Source organism: Giraffa tippelskirchi, chromosome 13 (genome assembly GCF_054371585.1).
Source record: "Giraffa tippelskirchi isolate mGirTip1 chromosome 13, T2T-mGirTip1v1.2.pri, whole genome shotgun sequence".
Lineage (NCBI taxonomy): Eukaryota > Metazoa > Chordata > Mammalia > Artiodactyla > Giraffidae > Giraffa > Giraffa tippelskirchi.
Window position 1 is genome coordinate 67,294,466 of NC_137287.1, and position 18,141 is coordinate 67,312,606.

General features: G+C 43.8%; 1 protein-coding gene across 20 annotated transcripts in view; it reads left to right on the plus strand.

Annotated features, from left to right (window-relative positions):
- Positions 1–11,846: 11,846 nt before the first annotated feature.
- The window catches only part of SPAG6 (sperm associated antigen 6), a 152,080-nt gene continuing 145,785 nt past the window's right edge, over positions 11,847–18,141 (plus strand). For 17 of the 20 annotated variants that reach the window (XM_081556770.1, XM_081556756.1, XM_081556769.1 and 14 more), the window contains exon 1: positions 17,618–17,679. Coding sequence is in view for 2 of the 20 variants with exons in the window: in XM_081556751.1 (XP_081412877.1) it covers positions 11,986–12,010; positions 12,097–12,192 (121 nt within the window). In the remaining 18 variants the exon portion in view is untranslated. Of the gene's footprint in view, positions 12,011–12,096; positions 12,193–17,617; positions 17,680–18,141 lie in introns of those variants that run through there. The other 3 variants (XR_014073076.1, XM_081556751.1, XM_081556772.1) reach the window with 1 other exon arrangement.

Below are 18,141 nucleotides of genomic sequence, written 5' to 3' on the forward strand. Positions count from 1 at the left end.
CGAGTTGAATTACTTCCATTCTTCTGACTCCTGTCTTAAAATACCCTTTCCAGAGGCTATTAGAAGGGACTTCCCCAAAATAGCAAATGATGTTCCCTCAGACTCACCTACATTTCAATGTTTTAAAAAAGTTACTTCTTGCTCTGTTAGGTCGTCATGAACTCCAAACTTCAAAGGGAACCTGATTTCAAATTCGGTGCGGATTCGGCGCTCTCCGACCCTCTCCTTCTAAGTTAGCTGGAACCCAACTGACCCTCGGAAGGCTGCGGACCAGGGTGCTCCCGAGACGCGTAGAAAATTGGGATGGGCGGAATGAGAAAATTATAGAGACAGATAAAGAGGTGACTGGAGTCAGCGATGTCGATCTAGAGGCTCCAGTCTCAGGTCTAAGTGCCCCCAAGAGTGGAAATATTCAAAGAAAGCCGAAGTCAGGAGCGCACCGCGCGGCTTGGAACATAAAGCGGGGGCGAGGGTAATTAGGCTGGAAAGAGCAACTGCTTTTAAAAAGAAAGAAAAGGAAAGAAAAAGGCTTCTTCTGTTCGGGTATCGGGTGGAAAGGGCACAGGACGCCCGCCTGGAGAAAATGACCTTCCTTTCCCGGTAAATGACCTGCCTTCCCAATTAGGGAGCATTCACCGAAAAGACGGGTTAAAGAGGAAACGACCCTTCTCCCCGCTTTATTTTTTAACTAGCAGCACTCCGAGGACTGCAAAGAGCTGCAGCCCAGCCCTCCGCCCGGGATCGCGCCGTGGGGTTCTGCCCGGCCCGGCTCGCGAGCCCAGGCCGCGGGGCACCGGGAGGCCATTTTGCGCGTGCGCCGCTCGCCTCGCACCGCCCTCAGCTCGGCGAACTCCGGTCCCGCCAATTTTGAAAGCTAGATTCCCAGGCCCTAGCAGGCTGGGGAGGAGGGGAAACGAAGTCGTTTCTCCAAGTTCGGACCCCGTGGCGAGCCGCGGCGACAGCCGGGTGCGTGCGACCTCACAAGGCGGCCCCCGTCCGGCCGAAGCTTTTCCACCGGGCGGGACACCGAGGCGCGGCAACTGGCCCCCTGTCCCATGTCCCCGGGAGGCGGCGGTTTCGCGTGCAAAGCCCTCAGAAGCGCATCCTCATGGGGGCCATTCCAGATCATCGTCTCGTTTTGCCCTCTTCCCTGTGGCTGCTTCAATCCCTATCCTCTTGCCCCTTCAATAACAAGATGTCCTTGGAGTTTGGGGTTTTGTTGGAAAAAATTGTAAGCCAAATTATTAATCAATATAAAACTGCCATCCTGGGGGTTCCTAAAGGCTGAGCTTCGTGGACTGGAAAGGCCGATGGGAGAGAGTCCTTAACCCTCTTAAGGGTTGAACTTGTCTAATAGGTGGAACGGGCTCTAATATCTTGGGAAGGAAACTTGACCAGGCGACAGTGTCGAGGAAGTGAATGGCCGCGTGACAGGAATCTCAAGATCTGGGCGAAGGACCACACTTTGGGACCCAAAGGCGAAGCCTAGGTCTCCCGCCAGGGCAAAACTGAAAGGTCCGGCGACCTTGAAACCCCGGCAGGGCAGAGGATCGGGCGGTCGGAGGTTGGGACGTCGCCTCTGACAGCCACCAGGACGCAGCGGTTTCCTGCAGAGTCCGCGCCCGCCTGATTCCGCGGGGCAGAAACGCTTTTCTGGCCCAGGACTCCCACATGCACCCAAAAACCGGGAGAGAGAGGGACGGCTTGGGGAGAGGGGTAGGGGTAACTGCAGAGAAGTGAAAGCGGCCTAAAATGGGCGACACCCGGCGAGTCCTCTTGATCGGCGCAGACTGCAGGGGCCGCCATTTGGTGGCGGATTTCGGTATTTCTGTAGCACGTTGTGCTGAACTTCACAACTGGCTGGTCTACGTGGCACGGTCGTTTCGGAACCGCAGTTCTTAAAGATGCAAATTTCCCCTGCCCACCTCCCGCCCCCCGCTAGTCTCCAGCGATCCCCTTCCCTCCCCCACCCCCGGTGGAGGGCTCGGCCTCTCCGCTCCCCCTCGACCCGGGGCGGGGACCTTTCCTCGGGGCTCCACCGGCCTCCACGAACGCCCAAGGGCTATTGTGATGAGGGGTTGCGCCCAGCGTAGGACTAACGAGTGTTTTCCTCCCCGTTTTCCTCGAGATTGCGAGCCCGAAGCTTTCTCCCCCGAGGAGAATCTCATTTCCTTGGTGGGGCGGTGATGGACATTGTCTTTTTTGCAGGGACCGCATCCCATCCCTGGGCTCTCAGCCTCACACCTCTCGGAAGCAAGGAAGAGAAAGGCGGGCCAGGCCTGGCGGGAAGGGACGCACCCGACGAGAGCCGGCTCCTCCCTAAGTGTCGGGTTAGCCTCCTGGACTCGAGATTCCAGCTCGGCCCGGCGCCCTCCGGAGACCCGGGGGAGGTAAACACCTCTCGGGAGTCTCAGGACGTCGGCGGGCGTCACCCTGGGTCACTCTGTCTTCGAGGGTCTCCATGAAAAGCCCCCGAAGCGAGAGGTGCCTATCGGGTGGAGAACAAAGGGCCGAGGGGCGAGCGGGAGGCGAGTCCGCGCGCGGTTGCCCTTGGCTGGGCCCAGCTCGGAGGCGGGGGGGCGCCGGCAGTGCGGACTCCGAGCCCGGAAGGGAGGCGGAGGGCGCGCTAGGAAGTCAGCGACCCCCGCCAACCCCGGCGGACTGGAAGAGCCCCCAGTCTTCGAGCCAGAGCTGCCATGTTGCATTCGCGGAGGACACCAGTGATTTGACGCTACCGAGGCAGCGACACCCTCGACCCGAGAGCCCTTTGGGAGAGCCCTACGAGCGTCACAGCCCGAAGGGACCGCAGGGCGCAGGCGGGAACCTGATCCCCGCGGGCTGCTGAGCCGGCACGGCCGCGGCGCCGCCGCTTCCCCTCGCCACCTTCCTTCCAGGGGCTGCGGGTCTGCGCGCTCGGCAGAGGCTCGGTTGCCAGTAGCAACCACACGACGGCGATTTGCAGCCAAGGCTGCAGCCGCCGGTACAGCCTCCGCCGCCTCGTACATCTCGGTGTCTAGCATTCAGAACCCTGGGGGTTGCCCTCGCTGACATCTCTCGCCCCCGCCCCGGGGTCCTCATCCTCCAGGACCCTCAGCTCCGCTCGAAAACAAGCTCCCCAGGCTCGGCCCAGCCCTCCCGGCAGACAATAGACAAATAAGCTCGGAGCACACTGCAGCGCGGTGCTGAGCCGGCACCTGAGCCCCCGGGATCCTGGCGCCCGGCTTCGTCCCAGCCCCAGGTGCCCTTGTCTCCAACTTGAGCCGAAATTCTTTGTCAGTGGCAGTCCATTAAGAAGCCTTTCTCGACATCAGCAGTAAGGATAGTACTAAAGAAAGAAGTCAAGACAAGACGCCCACTCCCTTTTTAGTAACATCGACACAAAGAGCTTAGGGTGGTGTCTAGTCTTAGTAGCTATGGCTTTCCTCTGGGTTAGACCCACAGGCAAACCTTACCGTCTTCCCTCTTCTTTTTCTACCACGAATATTTTGCATGAAATTCATAATATAACTTTCAAATATTACCTCCAGATACTTGTCTTTTACAGAAGTGGATGGAGCACTTTTTTTCTCCTTCATTTCATTTGATGAACCACACCAGCCCTTGGTAATGAGGACTGAGTGGTCTGATGCTTAAAGAAAATAATTGACATTAACCCTTAGGAATCTTTCTGCCTTTTCTAATGTCTGTGGCTCTAGGACATTGATTTAATTTTTTAAAGAACTCTTGTTAATGTTTTAAAGAGGTTTTTATTGAAGAAAAATCTTCAGAGTATACAGCACAATCTCTTAAGCTAGTAGGATAACCCAGGAAATAGGTGCGTTGCCAAATTTCATTGCTTTTACCAAATGTCCCAGTTTTAAAAAGCCATTAAGTTAGTGGAGTGTTCTTCCTAGATTGACATTTAATCTAAGTCACAGATGTGCTGAAATTAAGTTTAAAGCTCCTTGAGGACAAGCACCTATCCTATTTATCTTTGTATGCTCCAGGGTCCTTTTAACATAACTCAACAAATATTTACTGAATTTCCAGAGGATTCCCGAAGTTCAACAACCCTTATGATAAATAAAACTTACTAACAGCTACAATAAAGCTTGGATATCCTTCATGGACTCAATGAAAAGGTGAACATTTTCCAGTGAAAAGGTAGACATTTTCCAAGCTAGTGGTACTAATCAGATATCCTCACTCATGCATATTTTTTACCTAATTATATTTCAAATGTGGTGATTGTATTTAAAAATATCTGACAGATGTTTCCAGAATTCTAAGAATGACAAGAACTTGTAACTTTGCTATTTTCCCACCAAAGGTGTCTGGAAATTGGTTAAATAGGCATAAGAGGATGTTTTAAAGTGACTTTCATACAGGACAGGCATGGCATTAACTGTCTTCACAGTTCATCAGGAACTCTTAAGGGGCTAGTCTTGGATACTGCAAATCTACTAAGACAATGCACAGTGAAATAGCCTATTTAACTTAATCTTTAAAACATACTGAAAATAGTTAATATGTCTTAATCATACCTGATGGTAAACTCAAATAAATCAACATGTCTCCTAAAATGCCTCTTAGGTATGTTATCAGAGGTTCACCTTTAAGCTTCAGAAAATGTCAAGTTCATGATATCAGACAGTTTACTTCAAAGAAGAAAGTTAACACTATTTGATTCCTAGAGGCAACATAATGACCTGTAGCTTGCCCAAACACCCCCCCACCCCCACCCCACCACCTGAAAAATAGGAAAGCAAGGCTTTAGTGAAAATTTCCTTTCTACAGTCTTTCAAGAAAGAAAAGCTCCAACAACTTGCTTTGGACCAAGTTAAAGAGATTATCTCCCTTTTTCATTATGACTGTGTCTTTCAAAGAATTGAAGGATAAGATCAAAGTGCATTCATATTCATGTGAATTATCGCTATTGACTTGAATAATGATGGATTTCATTGTTTTATTTAAACTGAAACCAGAAATGCTGCTGCTTTTGAGTCTACACCTCCTAAGGCTGTAGAATTTCTTCTGAGGACTCAAAAGCCAAGCAATTAGGTCTGACAACCACGTCATTTCCATAATGTACTTCTGTACAGAGGACTTTTTATTGGAACTGGTTACATTTCTATAGAATCCTACCATGCAATTTTTGACTCCTTTTCAGCCTTCTGAACAAAACTCCTAAGTTCAATAAACACTTACCCAAAATACTTCAGCCTAAATGCTACTGGGGAAATTGAGTGATGTTTAGAAAACATCTAGCTGTTCCTGAATCAGAAAATTATTGTTATCAGTAATTAACTCAGAAGAGTGCTTTCCCTTTGAACATGATTTATTACAGCTTGTTTTCTAGTGTAACTGAAGAAGTTAGAGTAAGCTTGGGAAAATGTGTTTTCCAGCTGTTTCTTTCTAAATATGCCTCATGACAGTTATCTTAAAATATTTTCATTTGGGTTCTCTTCATCCCATCATTTTCTAATGAGAAAGAGGCTACCAGGTCCAAGGGACCCCACTCCCTTTTGCCAAATAATCTTTCTCCTCAAATTAGTCACCAATTAAAATGATCACTTTGGAGGACACTTCGAAGGAAATTCATTAGAATAAAGTAAGTTTACAACAGAATAATACAGGCAACCTTTAAAATAGGCTTAAGGAAATGCTTTTTCATGAACTTTAATACACACAATTTGCATAGGCTCTCTAAACTTAAAGACAAACCTCAGTGCAACCAATTCTATCATGTTATGATGATCTGCAGTGGGTTCTGAGAATACCCTTTCCAAGAAAGAAAACTGATATCTTAATTGGTATCACTGTTAAATGTTTGCCATACAGTTAAAGCAAATGCATAAGCATCACATTTTTAAAAATCAGTGTTTTTTTATCCAGTTGTGCTACAAGAAGTCTCTATCTTAATTTGTCTCCATTTGGTGTCCTTAATGTTGCAAAGCATTCTTTAAGGCAAAAGTTTCTTAGTAAATTTGATTCTTTGGAATTTGACCATAAATACACCGACATCACAAACTTTGTAAACTTCCAAGACCTTCACCCTTCACTTAAAATCAAAATGATAGGCAATTATTATTATTTCATGGGGGGGATCACTTCTTGAATACAAAGTGTTTCTTTACAATTCATTTCCTGTCTTACTAAAGGGAAAGGCATTAGCATTTTCTTTATATAGGTAGTCATTAATTTTTTATGTTGTCCATATAAGAATCTTTACTCTTCGCTTTAAAAATAAACATGAGGTAACACTGAAATAGGAGGTAAAGTAATTCAGGTTTAGCCATATTCAGGTGTTTCCTCTGAAATGTATATTTTTTAAAAAGACGGCAGGATTTGCATAGCTTGCTTGGACTAAGGAGGATACAAATCATAGCGCAAGTATTTCCACTTAAAGAATGGGAAGCTGTGCCACTGAGACTTCCAAGTCTAGCCTACATTTTAGCGGAGCTACCTCTCGGCTCTGATAATCTGATTGGGGGGCGGGGACCGAAGGAAAGGGTGGATAGACAGCCTGTGCTATTTTTGTGAAAGCAGAAACCCTGAACACCTTCTCTTTGTACTTTTGCACTATTTCCCAGGAATCAGAGCATACAGTTATTTTTCTGAGTAATCAATGAGCAAGAGATTTTGGCTTGGGATTTGATGTAGCGAAATGACGTCAAAAAAATTTTTTTTTTAAGGCTTGCACATGCGCAGTAAGATACCCCCTTTTTTTTTAAAGTAAGCTTTGGGCTCTTCACCCCGCCTTCGGATTCCGGCCCGCGCCGCGGGGTCTAGGAAGCTGGCAGATCTAAGGCGGTGTAGGATTCCCACACTCCACTCGGGGCAGAGAGTCGGATTCCCCCCTCTCCAGCCAACCGGGCTCTTTTAAGTCCCGGCAGGAGAAAGTCAAGGGGAAGCAGGGCCGACCTGAGCGGCCACCGCGAGCTTTTCTGGCTGCGCAGCGCTGCGGGGCCTCTCGTCCCGGGGTTCCAGCCTCCGCCCGCACCGGGCTAGCCCCTGCGAATTGGCCGCACCACTCCAGGGCCCACGGGTCAGCCGCGCCGTGGGGAGGCTCGGGCCGGGACTCCTCCGCGAGAGCCCGCGCAACGCTGCGGTGCTTGCTGGAGGCCTGGCCGGGGGAAGCAAAGCGAAAGGACTCGGGCCTTCTTCATCTTGCAACCCGCCCCCAGCAGACGCCGGCGGCGGCATCTACGGCCCTTCTCCCTCCGGATCCCTCCCCAGGCGGCGGGCCACGGGGCCACGAGTCAGTCGGAACAGGGACCTGCCCACTAGCTCGCCCTCGTAGGCCCCGCGGGGGCGGGGGGGGGCGCCGCCGGTGCGGAGCCTGCGCGGCGCTTCCGCACTCAAGCCCTCGGGCCGCGCGCCCCCGCCCTTTCCATGCCAGGATTCTCCCGGCCCTGCCACCCCTTCACCCCTTTTTCGGCCCATCCCAGCAACCCACAGCAGGGGCCTCGCGGGTTTCTGATTCAGACGACTGCCTGACCCCAAGCGATTCACGCGCCCCCTTCCCCGGTTTAGAATCAAGCGGAGTCCGCGGAGATGCCCGTTGTGAGTTTGAGAAACTTTGGCCTAAAGGAAAAGCCGAGGACAGCTGTGGAGCATCGCCGTCATCCCTTCCCCTGGGGCCCCGACACCCCACTGTTCACTCTGAATGCAGTCGCCTCCCAGGGCCAGCGCCGTCGAGCCGGGCACCCCGCGCCCATTGCTCGCGGACACCCGCCAGCCCCCAGCCTTGCGGCAACGGTCCAGAACCTTCCCCGTGCGGCGGGCCTGACAGGACCGCACCTGAGGGATGCGTGAGCCGCGTCTCCTCGGTCTTGGCCCAGACGCGGGCTTGGTGAGGCTCCAGGGTTTTTATTTTTTATTTTTTCCTTTGTGGCATCGTCCATCTTTTGTCCCTGGCGTCCTGTACTAATAAAAAGATGGAAAAGGAATAGTACCGACCTTGCTTGAGATGAGAGCAACAAGACCAAGATTTTAAAGGGGTAGGGGGTCTGGGGAGTGCTGAGAAGGAGTGGCCGACTGACATCTAAGGCAAGGCGCCTAGAGGGCATCTGGTGGTGCCGGCTTGGGTACAGTCTTAAAGGAAAACCCACACAAGTCATTAAAAAGAAGATATTCACATAACACACAAGCACATCGAGCGGCAATAATTTGTCTTTTGTGCGGTGTCTCATTGCCTTTGAAAGTGTTATACGCTGTATTTCAGATATCAGAATCATCAATTTCATCACTTTGTGCTATATGGTGATTTTGGAGGTGAACTTACTCGTGTGTGGAATTTCCCCCTAATGATGGTTTACTTTGGTAGTGGAAAAGCTGAATTCAATCTCAGCATCCACTGAATTAGTGGAAAAGGAAGCCATTACAGACACATCTTGAGAACTTTGGAGCCAGCAAAATTTGTCAAATATTTAAACATTTTACTGGCCTTAATACAAAGAAACGTGAAAACTTTAAAGTTTAAAATATAAGGAGTTTCCTTTAAAAGGCTTGAAAAGCAAATGATAGGAAACAAGACACAAGCACAGCACCTGCATAGAAATATTAATCTTCCCATCTTGGATGGAAGTGTCTGAGTCTCTTCTGCTTTGCTGACCAACTTGATGGCACAACTGGTTGGTCTGCTGAAACCCAAATGTAAACTCCTGAGGTTTTTTTCTCAAAAGAGGAGCAGAGCAACATTTAAGATGTCATGTTTTTGCTTTCATCATTACAGATAATATTTTGAGAAAACCAACTTGGTTATGGGGTGTGTAATACCTTTATTTTTCATTCAAGTATGTATATATGGAGTTATTAATTTTAGATTTTACATGGCAAAATGATTGTTGTATTCTTATAACTTGAAAAATAACATGCAGTTGCCAAATGAATGCATATTAAATACTGCCATTGTGTTTTTAATTTCTGGGGTGTGGGGAAGGAAGAAAGGAGATTTCATATCTAGGTAAAAGTCAGCTAATTTTTCTTAAAAACAAGACACCTTTTATTAAAGTGATATTTTAGATATTTTCACCTCTTCCCCTGTGTCACCCTAAATCCATCTTCTTTGTTCCCAAAGCACTTACAGCACTGAGTGCAGTTGTAGTCCTTAAAACAAGGCAGGCTGCAGTATATGCCTGTTTAATGAATTAAACTTTCTTCAGATGTCTTTATCTCCCACTAGATTTCATGTCCTAGAAAACAGGTACATTCTGTTATTTGTAGTGTGTGGCACACACTGATATTTAATGTTTTTGGCTTGGGAGAGAAATATATATATATACTTGATTTATCTAGAAGCAGTTTACAAAATGTGGATATCAAATTAACATCTAATTAGCACATATAAAGCTTTAACTTTTAAAATTCATCTAGAAACTGAAAAAAGAACGTATCTGTTAAAATTAGTAAAATCTCTTCTAGGCATGTGTAGAATATATTCCCATGATAATGGGTTTTTCTGAATTCCCAAAGCAGATTCTTAAAGAGAAACAACAGGATTTTTAAACTGGCTTTAGAATGTTGTCTTTTTTGAATCTCATTTTCATAAAAAGAGAAATGAGATGCAAAAATGATTTTGAAATTACATGTGATTAGCTTTATACAAAAGGGGCCAAAGTTTTCCACACAAATCTTTCATGGAAACATTTTTGCAAGTTAATTCAGATAATGTTTCATTCTCAATCAAATATATAGCTTACTGTGTCAAGTACATTGTAGATCTGTATTTAAAGTCACCTGGTACTTTTAGAAGAGTAATCTTAATAGCACCTTTTCTTTTTTTAAAATCGAAATATCTCTTTGAATAGTTTTCTTTCTCACTACTTAACTGTTAGAGGTGTGTATGTCATCTTGGGCATACAATTAACATTGTAAAACAGAATGGTATTTTATTTTAAAGTTAGTAAGTTCAAAAGTGGGTCAGAAATTATACTTCTGTCAGTAAAAGTAATCTTCCAGTTTTGCCATCTTACATTTGAATTACTAACAATTCTTTTCTGTTTTACGATTAATCTATGTTACATTTCTCCATTTAATTTTGAAAACTTCTAAAAAGAAAGCTAGAATAAAGAGCAAAGATCTAGCTTCTTTAGTTTGTCCAATTTCAGACATAAAGTAAGAATTCTATATTGTGTTTTATCAGGAACAATACAGTTTAAACCACAGACACTGTTAATGACAAATACTCAGAGTCTATAGTTAAAAATAATTTATATTCCATTTAACTTAAGTTTTCAAACTTTGAAGTGTTCCATAAGTAGACTGTCATGTTTACAGGTTTAGACTTTTTTTTTTTTTTCACGATTGGCTCAACGCTTTTAAAGTGGAAAATACACAGTAAAAACAATTACTAAAAATGGCAGCTGTAGTCGCTTAGGAGTTCAAATTGTTAAAGGACTGAAACCAAACATAGAACCTTTTAGTTTTAAGGGGATTTTTTTTTCATAATGCAACAAGGAACTGAAAATAAAATTACAATGAAGGTTTATTTGCCATTTTAATTATTTGTCCAATCTGTCCCCCTCCCATCTCTAAATTAGTACACACCAAAACTTTAATTTTAGAAGACCTGTTTCCTTAGGGAAATATGGGAATCACTGTTAGACTTTATGTCTCAGTGTTAAGTAAAGGGATTGTGGGTATTACTGGCTTCTGAACTTCGAAGCAAAAGACATGCACCTGTTCTGGGGGTAGCAGGGATCCCACTGAACATACTTATTCTTCTTTCTGATTGCTGGTCCATTCGACAACTATTTGGGGCTTCAGAAAATACCAAGACTTCATCAGAGAGCTCAAGTCAGAGTGAGATTTCAAAGATTATTATATAGGACTTATCCCAAATATGAGAACCAGCTAAATTTGCATGTTTCATTCTATTAAAGAAGAGACATCAAGAGGTTTCCTGTCTCGGCACTACTCAGCAGCAGCTGTGACTATCCCCTCAACATCTGGCGAAATTGTAGTTTCTGATGGAGGAACATTTAAAGTTGACACCTGTCATTGAAACATTTGGTATATAGTTTTCAGACCAGCTAGAAACCAGTGATAGACTACCTAACTTTTGTTAAAAGAAACTGGGTAAGAAAGTTATGTCAGCTAGAGAAGTCTGATTATGATAGTGTGAATCAAGACTTTCCAGGTAAAGATTCTCTCTTCTTTTCTTTTGGAAACGTCCTTCAGCAACATATGAAGTCTACATTTAAAAGACAAAGACAAAATGCTTTTTAAAATCTCATAAAAATGAGGAAGCAGCAAAGTTGGTAGTAATTTGGAAAAGTCATGGAAGATAGGACGTTTATGATATTGTTTCCTTGTCTGCTTTTCTCATTGAATCTTTAGGACTGCTAATTAAATGCTTTCAATACATTATAATTAGGTGTATGAACCTAGGTATTCTGATCATCTAAGAATCCTCAAACCTGCTGGATAGGGGATAAGGGGATAATATTTGACTTGAAGGCAGCACTGACAGTAACGTATTTATCAGATAACACAATGTCATATGTGAAATTTCTCTCGACTGTCGAAGCCCAGGCGACTCCATCGCGGCAGTTTGCTTGTCTCGCCGCACTAGGATCGAGTTCCCTTGGCGCGTGGGGCTCCCTCCTGCCCCGCTGCAGTTAAGTCTGGGTTCGGTTTGTGAAGTTCTCTGACCTCCTGGCGGAGGCCTGTGCCCACAAGGTGTGACCCTCGACGGCGCGCGGCGGTCGGGCGAGCTCCGCGCGTCCGGGCAGCCGCGCAAGCGGAGTTCCCCACCTGCGGCCGCCGACCGCTCAGGGCGCCCAGGCACCGCGCCGTGACGTCACGCTGGGGACTGCGGTTGCCGCGAGACGGCCGCGTTCCGGTTCCGGTCGGTTGCCCGGGAGACGCGGATACACAGAGAGAGCCGCTGCCGTCGGAGGCCGAGCTCTAGCCGCTGTCGCCCGCTCCGTAGACTTGCAGGCCAGGCGCTGTCGAGTCGGGCACTGTCGAGCCGGTGACGGGAGCAGAGACGCCGGCGCCATGAGTCAGAGGCAGGTGCTGCAAGGTAGGCCCGGGCGCCCCGACGGGGGAGGGAGGACGGCGAAGCCCGCGGGCCCCGCGAGGCGCGCTCCAGGCTGTCTCTCCTCTCAGTGTTCGAGCAGTACCAGAAAGCCCGGACCCAGTTCGTCCAGATGGTAGCGGAGCTGGCGACCAGACCCCAGAACATCGAGACGCTGCAGAACGCGGGTGAGCCCTCAGCCTGCACCCGCGTCGCTCCGCACCCCTGGCCTCGCCTCGCCCGTCGCGCGTCACCCGGGTCCTGCCTCCCTTGTAGCCCCGTCCTCTCCCCAAACCTCCATTCCTAGTTGCCCCAGGCCCTCCTTTCAGCCTCGCCCCTCACCCCATATCCCCAGGCCCTTCGTCGCCCAGTGTCCCCTGGCCTCGCCTCAAGTCCCCGTCTCCCCGCTCCCCTGCTGGCTGGGCTGTCAGGGAGCTGCAGGGTGGGGACGGAGGATGGCGTCCGTTAGTTCCTCCAGTCCACTGCGGAGGCGGTAGAAGTGTTCGGTCTCTTTCGCGGATCTTTGCGGGTCAAGTTTCCCAGTGGGTATGAGAGGGGCCCGGCATTCCTATTTCCATCTTTATCGCAACTAGGCAAATGTCAGATTGAAAGTCAAGACTGTACGAATTGCCTGGAAGTCATTTTATGTGAATGTGAATCTACCCTAATCAGCCCCATTTTTCTGCATGCCCTGCATTTGATCACCTTCGACTTGACTTTCTCACACCAAAGGAATTACAGAGCGGTTGATACGTTATTTCTCGCCTTGTGTTGGTGAAAGAGCAAAGATATGCTTGAATATTTTTCCAAGAGATTCCAAGTGGGCAGAGACCTAGCTTTGAGAAATCTCTAGTGGTGCTCTTATTCCACGTCTTGATCCAAACTTATGTAGATTCCACAAACAGAGGAAGAATGTGTGTGTTATGTGTGTGTGATTTTCTCCTTACCTTTTCTCTTAATGGTGGTCCCTTCTCTCTCTCTCCATCCTCTGTGTCTGATTAAGGATGATTCCACCACCACCTGAAGGTAGCATTTTATTGCTGCTGTGTCACGAGAAACCTTCAATTTATGGGTTATCTTTAAAACTCATTTAAATTAACATGGAATTAGAGAATTAAGAACATATTTCCAGGGCAAGAATTTTAGACACACAGTTTACTCTCGGTTTCTTTGAGGGGAATTAGTACTATGCTAGGTGGCAATTTCTATTGTCACTGGGAGGGATTCTGGTGCTTATTCATTGCATGCTTTTATTGGGGGGTGGTGGTGGTGGAGGAGTGTAGTTAGAATAGGGAAAGTGTATTTTATAATCACTTTAAAAAGCTATTAATTTTGAGGTAAGTGTACATGCAGTGATAAGAAATAATACAGAGAACTCAGGTGCCTCAAAACTGTAGTGTGATCTCACAACCAGGATATTGACATTGATAACAATCCATCAGGTGTTTTTTTTTTTTAGTTTCCCTAGTTTTCCTTGTACTAGTGTGTGTATGTGTGTGTTTAGGTCTATATAATTTTATACTGTGTGTATCCATCACCATTATAGTCAGGATTATCACCACAGGATCTCTTGTCATGCCTTTTTATAATCACACCTACCTCCCTCTTTTCCCTAACTTTGGGCAACCACTCATCCCTTCTCCATTTTGAAATTTTCAAAGCTGATAATCTTTTGTTCTACAGTTGTTTCATGTGGATTCATTTCTTCTTCTGCCTGTGTATGTGTGTGCTTGTGTACATGCACATATATTCCTCAAAGTATCCAGCACAGTGCTGGACATACAGTATTTCATATACACTGACTATGTTAACTTTATTAGAGCATGTTACATTTTTTGAATGCACTTTTTTGTGGGATTTTTTTTCCTTCCAGTCCTACTCATGCTATTTACAAATATTTGATTTTTTGGACAAGTATGTATACAGCTAAACAAAAACGTGATTTCTTAAAAAGGGAAAATGATTGACATTATTTTAGAAATTTGATAGCTGAAATATGGATTGTACAGATAACTATTAAGATACAGAATATCATGTTTAATGTAAGAGTGACAGATTATCTCTTCCCATAAGTATACACTATAGAATATATTATGGAATTTAATCAATACAAACAGGCTAAGTCATCACCAAAGTAAAAGTGACTTAGATATGACATTCTTAAATAGCCACCTATTTCGCTTACAGTCTGACTTAGGAAAGAATGGAATACAAAAGTAATATAGCTTAACAGTTTGAAATTATCTCCACTTGGTGAGAGCCTGTGATGGTTAATTTTATGTCAACTTGTCTGGACCTTGAGATCCTCAGACAGTTGGCTAAACAGTATTTCTAGGAGTGTCTAGGATGTCTAGGATGGAATGGTAAGATTTTTCTTTCCCCTGAGGAACTTATTTTAACATACTTCATGTTATCTAAATTCAACTTAAGCACCCCTTTAATAACTTTAAATAGAGACAGATAATGAATATTCCAATAGATTTATCCTTTTAATATAAAAAAACCCTGTAAGCTTTGTTATGAAAACTGCTCTTATTAGTCAGTTAAACATTTAAGTGGTTTCCTTTTCAAAAGTCACTATGGATTTAAGATGAATCTGAATGAGCCACAATATGTGTACACGAATTACATATTTTGATAAATGTTTTTCCAGTCAAGCGAATTCATTTTGGTAACATAAGATACTAGTACATTTTATTCCTGACTTTGATACACTGTCTTTATACCTGGGAGAGTTTTGTTTTTTCACTTTTCTCCCTTAATAAACTGTTTAAATAAACATGTATCATGGGTCCAAAATAATGTGAAAGAAGTTTCCATATAGACATTATGATAAATTAGTAGTTCACTTGTTAAGAATTTTTAAATGCACTGACTATGAAAGAAACCTTAGAGGTGAAAATTATCCATGAAGTTTTATTTCATTTTAAAAATCTGTGATCTTTTTCATTGTGTTTTTGATGTGTTAATGAGAGAATTTGCTCTATTAATTATGTCCAAAGTAATTTTAAAACACAGTGTTGCAAGATATCTTCTTCAGAGTATTTGGACAAAAATAGGTTTGACTTACTAGAAAACTGTGTACAGTGTGTCTATAACCTGGATTTTTCCCCTCATTTAGATTTTGTTCTTTCTAAATCAAAAGAACGTACATGAAAACATTAAAGAGTTTGTTATAAAAGCTCATTATGTACCCTCAAACCCTATATGTCTGAGCCATTAAATCTTGCAGGTATTTAAAAATGAATTTGAATACTTCCCCTCTTTGAATACTTAGTAACATTTGACTGCAGTGCTAGAGATAATACATAGTAACTTGTACCAGTTGTAGAATTTCAGCATTTGGAAGTGGTTGTTTAATTATAAAATATAAGAAAGATGTTTTATGGTATACTGGAGTGCCAGGCCATTCTTTGGTTATTTAGAAGGTCTTTTAAAATAAGCTAATAAAAGCCCCAAGAACTTGATTTTTAAACTGCTTAGCTACATTAAATAAACTTCTTCTGAAGCAGCTATTTATATAAGAAAAGTAGGGGTAAAGTTTAAAATAATACTTTGTAATATTTTGCTTATAACCATACCCAAATGGTCAACATGGCAAATCAAAAGTTATGCATATTTTCAAAAGAGTAGGAATAGAAAAGTTTGCCTAACGCTTTAAATATGCACCTGTATGAAGCGAATTTACAAATTGAGGCAATTTATTTGGTTCATAATTCAAGAAAGTAAGTAATGCATGTTGACATAAAATGCTTTTAAATTACATGTGTCTGGCACAGGGTGAAAATCTTCAGATTAATGATCTAGCACTTCAATTTCTATGAGAAGGAAAAGCCTATAGCATGCATATATGATGTATTGAAAACACATCCTGGGAGGTACATGAAGCATGATTCTCCTACAAAAACTACTTTTCTAAAGGATTTTAGAACCAAAAATTAATTAGTGAAGCAACTTCAAAAAAACTTAATGAGTTATGCTCGTTAAATTTGATGTTTTTCCAATATAAAAGAAGTCTTACTGTTCTGAATGTATGATAATTAAAGCACTTTTTTTTAATGTCAGGGGGAGTGTTTTTCTTTTTTTAAGGATAGTGATAGAGGTTTTTTATTTTTTCTTTTTACATATACTTAAGTGGAAAATATTCCAGGGAACTATAAAAATTCTGAACTTGTATGCACCTAGTATGTCCTATAAACAAGATTTTTCAGAGTTTTACTGTGTGTCCCAAATCATTGTTCCTATGTGGACATTTCCTGTTTTGATATCTAAGCATTGTACATAAGTAGAAAATAATACAACCAGGACTAGGATTTCACTGTTTTCCTAGGAAAAGCTGGATGACTGGGAAAAAAAAAAAAAAAATCCAAGCGGTACATGAACCTGAAAGAGTAGGTTCTTGAAATGGCAAATTGTGTGGGTTAAAGTTTAATGTCACTGATTAAATGGCTTTGAAAAGTTATTTCAGTGTTTTCTAAAAACACTTTACATTTGAATGTTTTTTCAAGGCCTTTGCTCCTCTGACTAGAACGTTTTCCTACACATTTTTGCCCAATTAACTCCTACTCATTCTTTATAGCTCTATTCAGATGTTGATTCCTCAGGGAGACCTTCCTTGAGCCCTTCCAGTGAGTTGTCTCTTATGTTTCCCTGATTCTAACATTTCTCTTTCATAGTCCTTATCACAATTGTAATAGTTTAATTTCTGCTTTCTCTACTAACTAAGTTCTTTGCTTAACATAATAGCATAGAGCAGATGTTCAACATGTTTAAAGAGGATGAAGGAAGGAGTAATTGTTTTTCTAAGTGTTTTCATATCTCTTAGATTAGATTCTTATAACAGCTCAGGTGAGCAGAGTAGGTATCATCTTCACTGTGGTTAAATCTCAAAGGCTGGATAATTGCCCTCATCTCTAAGTGAGTTGTTAGTGGCCAAACTGGGACTGTTTGGACCTATTTCCATACTGCTAGCTGACTTTGTGCTCTTCCAGTGTTACATGAGGTATCAGAAAACCATTCATAGATGTTCTAGGAGTTTCAAATAAACCTCAGTATTAACTATTTTTTTTGGCCAAGCCACGTGGCTTGTGGGATCTTAATTCCCATACCAGGGACTGAATCCCGGTCCTTGGCAGTGACTGTGTGGAGGCCTAACCACTGGACCACCAGGGAATTCCCACTCAGGGTGAACTTTTAAAATACGTCATCTGTTCAGGCCTTTGGGTACTAGGGACTGTTCAATGTGTAATGGCTTTTGAGGTCTCCTCGAGGACCACTGTGGGACCTTGAGTGGAGGCCCACACACCGAAGACTAACTTTAATTGATAAATACCTGGAGATTTGAGGAAATGGAAGTTGTATTTAGTGCTTAAACTGGCCTCAGAGTTCTAGAAGACCTTTTGGCCTCCTCTTCTAAGGAAAGCCTTATCAAACCAGGAGCTCTTCCAAATCACCCAGAGAAAGTGTCTAATCCCCTGGAAGTTGAGAACCATGAGAGAGTACTTGAGAGACTTGTTGGACTGACACCCGCCATCATCACAAAGAGCGCCTGGGAGACCTCGCCCAGAGAGGCCAGATGCCCTCTGACTGACCACCTGCCCTCCTGGGCTTTTTGAGAACACGTGAAGTAAAGCTCAGTGAAGAAGGAGGCCCTTGATATTTGTTGGTTGATTGATGTGAGCGAATACTTAACACTTCCTTTTGTTCTTATTTAATCATACTTTGTGTGAAGGACTTTTCTTCCACATTCACGGGGAGCAAAACTTTGGTTAAGTAGGTGTACTGGTCCTAGGAGAAATCCAGGGCCGTACCTTGAGTAGAAAATTGTCCTTGCTTTGTAGTTGGCCTATCTGAACACAAGTCAGACTTACCTAATTTTCAAAGTGAAGTATTGGTTTTGCCATACACCCCGGTCTTATAAGGGTGGCTCAATTCAGAATTTATTTTTAATCAAGTTCTGTTAAAAATCTAGGTGAAAACTAGTGATATTTATGTTTGAGTATGTGTGCCTGTGTCTCCAAAGGAAATGATCTCTGTCCACTTTTCTGTATAGTCTAAGTTCTATCTCACTGTCGAGTTAGAATCACTATTTTAATTGTGTACAAATGCTAGATTACGTAGTTTTCCATGGAACTGTC